This window comes from Brachypodium distachyon, chromosome 2, assembly GCF_000005505.3.
Source record: "Brachypodium distachyon strain Bd21 chromosome 2, Brachypodium_distachyon_v3.0, whole genome shotgun sequence".
NCBI lineage: Eukaryota > Viridiplantae > Streptophyta > Magnoliopsida > Poales > Poaceae > Brachypodium > Brachypodium distachyon.
Window position 1 is genome coordinate 8,133,782 of NC_016132.3, and position 4,992 is coordinate 8,138,773.

The window sequence follows — 4,992 nt, forward strand, 5'->3', positions numbered from 1 at the left end:
AGGCTGGGCCGCCAATTTGTCTGCACGCTCGGCTGGAAGCCTGGAAGAACCGCACGTACGTGCTGTTACGTGTCAGCCTTCAGGCTTTTCTCCCGGGCGCGCCACCGGAAATTCGCGGCCCTCCGTCCACTGCAGCGGGCCGGGGTCGAGTCGAGCTAGCCTAATTCGATTTGTTCGTGCACGTTGGCAGCTACCTCTAGCACATGAGAAATGTCCATCACCAAGCTGGCTCCACATGACAAGGACAAATCACTAGCGAACACAGACCTGATTTCTCATGTGCTGCCTACGCCTCCATCCCGGGCCCCATCGATATGGATCGGTTGCACCTGCGATTTGGAGAGTTAGCGGAGTAGGCACTGCCTTCGAGTCGAGACAACGATTTGACGGGGACAATGATGGATGAGGACGAAACGGAAAGGGTGGCAACGGCGCGCCGGAGAGCCCGGAGGGATGAATCACCCAGAGCATATCCGCTCCGGACTACTCGATATATGCTCAGTGATGCCAAGTCCAGTGTCGCAACGCTAGGCTAAATAAATAAGAAGCTAGTGCTGTTTCCCTGAAAGAAAAGAAAAAAAAAAAGCTAGTGCTGTCCGCTTTCTTTTCGGAGGGGAGATAGATCGGATAACATAAAGAAACGCACCTGCTGTGGTGTAAAGGGGGGGAAACAAACATACCCATATGGAATTGGTTGACAATTCGTTTGTTGGGGATTAATAACGTGGCCGTCTTGGGCAATAATGCCATGTCGCGTAACCAAAAGCAGCTGTCTCAGGCTATGATCATGGGACTTTGTTGCTTTTTCCTCCCGAAAGTTGCGTCGACGATTGCACACGTAGATTTTTGGCCTCTTTTTTACATCATGGCTGGCTGCGCTTTGCGAGCATGTTTCGGTCCACTTCACGGTTTCTACAGCCCATATAACAAACAGGCTGAGTGCAGCCAAGGAGTTGAGATTTTCCAGTTCGGCCCATGCAGATTCACACAGCCGGCCCCGAACGTTTTTCCCCGGGCCTCTTTGTCCGTGGGCTTTTTGGACCGGCCCGGCCCAGGTGGTATAGGCGTGAGAGCTTCGTGCCCTCGAAGAAAGAAAGAAGCCAGAAGCGAAAGGAACAAGCCGCAAGCAACACCAGGGCACGCACAGCAGAGAAGAGAAGCCGTCTCCCCCAAAGCTCTTCCCGACCAAATAGAAGAGAGGCCATGGAGCGGCTGCAGCGGATCTTCGGCGCCGGCGGGATGGGGCAGCCGCCGTCTGACTCACCGCTGCTCGATTCCTCCGAGCAGGTCTACATCTCCTCCCTCGCGCTCCTCAAGATGCTCAAGCACGGTCGGTCCCTAATCTTAGCCCCCCTTTTCGGCCCCAAATCTGTGGCCTCCTCCTTCTCCCTGGAACTGGGGTTAACTCCGCCGGAGGACTGCAGGGAGGGCCGGCGTGCCTATGGAGGTCATGGGCCTCATGCTCGGCGAGTTCGTCGACGACTACACGGTCAGGGTGGTTGACGTATTCGCCATGCCGCAGAGCGGGACCGGGGTCAGCGTCGAGGCCGTCGACCACGTCTTCCAGACCAACATGCTCGACATGCTCAAGCAGACCGGCAGGTACGGCCGCCGATCCGGATTTTAGATCTGTTGTTCCGCGTTTTTCCATTCTCTGGCTTCAGATTTGGTACCCGTGATTCGCTTATGCTACTGTAGTTCATAAAGCTGAAATAGATCGTCGTCAAGCTGCAAGTTTGTAGCAAGCCGTGTATTCTTGATTACTGTTTAGTTGCTACAGTCCCCATAAGGTTATTGGGATTGTCAGTACTTCATTTGCTTATCCCATACTTGTTTTACACCTCCATTTATTTAGTGCTTTCAATACTTTGATCACTGGTTCATATTTTCTGAGGACTTAGTTACTCGCTAGAGCAGAGAATGAAGTTAGAAAACAATAGCATATCGGAATTAATGCTTGATGAGAAGGATGTGTTCTTGGTAGGAGCATATCTCATAACTCTTTTTCTGTGTCTAGTTGAAAGTTGGCAATGGTCTAGTGGAGGATTGTTCATTTGACTCCTTCCTTGCAGTGTGTTGTGTACCCACGCAAACAATTTTGTGGCTAGTTGATATACTTCTCACAGACTTGCCAGGATCACCAGCAGTAGGAATTTATTTTCTTTCATAGCATATAGGAGGTGTTAATATTATGGCAACCCAATTGAATATGCATCATCATTCATTCCAATCCAATGGGTAAAATGAGCTCGTACTTCAACTTAAGTATCTGGGAGTATTCTAACGAGAAGTTAGAGAGTACCTTGGTTCCAAGAGCAAAACCGTAATCCAAGAGAATCAAACTCTTGATCAAGATCTGAGTACTACTCAGCACTCTCCTTTGGAAATAGGAATAGTTTAGTATTGGCTTATACAATTGGCACATTAAGGAATTCATAAAGAATTTTTCTGGAGATGGCAGGTTGATTGCAGACTCGGGCACTAAAGAAGCTTTGGTCTTTCCCCTTGTTCCTGCTCCCATGATGAATTGATAATTGTGCAAATGGATAATTGGGTGATTGTAGAAAATTCATATAGTGTCATCTTAATTACATTCTCCAAAATCTGCAGTGTGGATACTATTTTCTGCATGTGAATATATAGTTTTATCATATACCTAGTGTTGCTTTGTTTATTCAACATCGTGCGGTTGGCTTAACTCATTTGGTAGTTTTGGGATATGGTACTGTTCTTTATCAATTAATCGAAGTGTACGATCAGTTGAATGTATGATACGGAGTATGTCTTCATGTGTTTTTATGGTAAAATTATTGATAGTCCTGTCCAAATGTTTTTTGATAGCCCTGCAATTGTCTTGTGCAGGACTCAATATTTCTTGATGCATGTAGATTAATAATTTTGTTTACGATTCAGATAAGCTGTGCATATGTCTATTAAGTTTTGACATGTTATCTTTTATGAACAACAAAGTGTTGTGCAAATTTCAGCTATGTGGCTCTTCTGTGTATGAACATCTTGTGCACTCTTTACGTGCTAATTCTGCATATTTAAATGGATAATAAACAAATCAATAGGACAATGTTTATTTTTTAGCTTCTGAATGTTATGTTTGAGTCTCGGGAAGCTGCATGTGGATTAGAAGAAGAGCTATTCTTTGCAAGAAATTCTCATCAAGTTCCATTATCCTGCCAGAATTTTGTTTAAAATGTTGGCCATAGCTTTAGAAATTACATATTTTTCTTTGGTGAATACTCGTTTGATGATAGCTTTGTTTTCCACACAGTTGTTTGATAGGCAAACATTTCTGACACGTGCATTTACTTTTACAGACCAGAAATGGTGGTAGGGTGGTATCATTCACATCCTGGTTTTGGTTGCTGGCTATCTGGTGTTGACATAAATACTCAACAGGTGCATGCATGCTCCAGCAATCTTTTATAAGCTTACCAGGAATCCGTTGTCTTGCGACAAACATATATGTAATAAAGCTTGAATGTCTTATCATTTTCCAAATTGAACCTGCAGAGTTTCGAAGCTTTAAATCCCAGGGCAGTTGCTGTTGTGATAGATCCCATCCAGAGTGTCAAGGGGAAGGTGGTCATTGATGCATTTCGTCTCATCAATCCTCAGACTATGATGCTTGGGCAGGAGCCGCGACAAACAACATCCAATGTTGGGCACCTAAATAAGCCCTCTATTCAGGTAAAACACTAATTACCACGAGAGGCATTTACAAATTGTTCTCTTCATTCTTATACATAATTATGCAAATGTTTCTTGCCCAGGCTCTTATTCATGGGCTGAACAGACACTACTACTCCATTGCAATTAATTACCGCAAAAATGAGCTCGAGGAAAAGATGTTATTGAACTTGCACAAAAAGAAATGGACTGATGGATTAATTTTGAAGAGGTTTGACACACATTCAACTACTAACGAGCAGACTGTTCAGGTTTGTAGCATTCAAATTCCTACTTCTTCTTGGAGTATCAAAGATCCTTTTGTAGTGGATAATGCAAAGCTGAATTCTATGTGGTTTCTTAGTTTAATTATGTTCTTACATGCAGGAAATGCTGAGCCTAGCCATCAAGTACAACAAAGCAGTGCAAGAGGAGGATGAGCTGTCACCTGAGAAACTAGCGATAGCCAATGTGGGACGTCAAGATGCAAAGAAGCATCTAGAAGAGCACGTCTCAAATTTGATGTCGTCAAACATAGTTCAGACCCTAGGGACCATGCTCGACACGGTTGTCTTTTAGTCTACTACTACTGTTGTTCCAACCCTATATACAGACCAACCCAGTTTATCAGTCGTGTTATCCCGGCCTGCCATAATGCAGTGAGGTTGATGTGAGGTACATTCGTGTACTAACAGTTTACTGCATGAACTTAATTATTTTTCCTGTAGCACTATCTTCTGTATGTTGTTAACCAGTTGTTAATTTGGCTGCATCTTTTGGTCCATTGTCAGTTGTGGCTATTGCTGGAGTTATCGTGGTTGCTGAGAGTCAGTGGGATCTTATTTTCCTTGGGAGGTCTGTCGTGCTTGATATGTCATTGACAATGTATCACCAATTAACCATGAACTTTTAGTAGACTAGTCCTAGTATCATTGATAAGATAACCCAGTCAGTGGCTCTAGTTTACTCATCTTAGTCGGTGGTGGTATATGCTGCGCCGGAGCACTAGCCAGTAGGAACTTGCCGTATCATAGAAATTAAAATCTGTTCATTGAAGTGGTAACCTGCCAAGTGTGGTCCAAACCGGGTTTTACGACGACAAGATTAAGCAGGTAATACAGGTTGAGGGACTGAGTTCACACCGAGGATAAGTTGAGGGATAAAGTTAGCCTGCACGAAATAGTCGAGAGACAAAAAAGACATGTCTCTAGAAAGAGTGCTCTAGCCTGTGCAGTTCTGTTCCTAGAGACAAAAAATACATGCACGAAATAATTGAGAATCTAAAGTTCAGTTACCGTGAGTGTATTTTAC

At 44.3% G+C, this 4,992-nt stretch overlaps 1 protein-coding gene across 1 annotated transcript; it reads left to right on the forward strand.

Annotated features, from left to right (window-relative positions):
- The first annotated feature begins 1,100 nt into the window (after positions 1–1,100).
- Positions 1,101–4,465, forward strand: LOC100838466 (26S proteasome non-ATPase regulatory subunit 14 homolog). Its single transcript, XM_003566757.3, has 6 exons — positions 1,101–1,330; positions 1,425–1,602; positions 3,330–3,411; positions 3,526–3,702; positions 3,786–3,953; positions 4,069–4,465. The coding sequence occupies exons 1-6, from the start codon at positions 1,204–1,206 to the stop codon at positions 4,258–4,260; spliced, it is 924 nt and encodes a 307-aa protein (XP_003566805.1). The 5' UTR covers positions 1,101–1,203; the 3' UTR covers positions 4,261–4,465.
- The last annotated feature ends 527 nt before the right edge of the window (positions 4,466–4,992 follow it).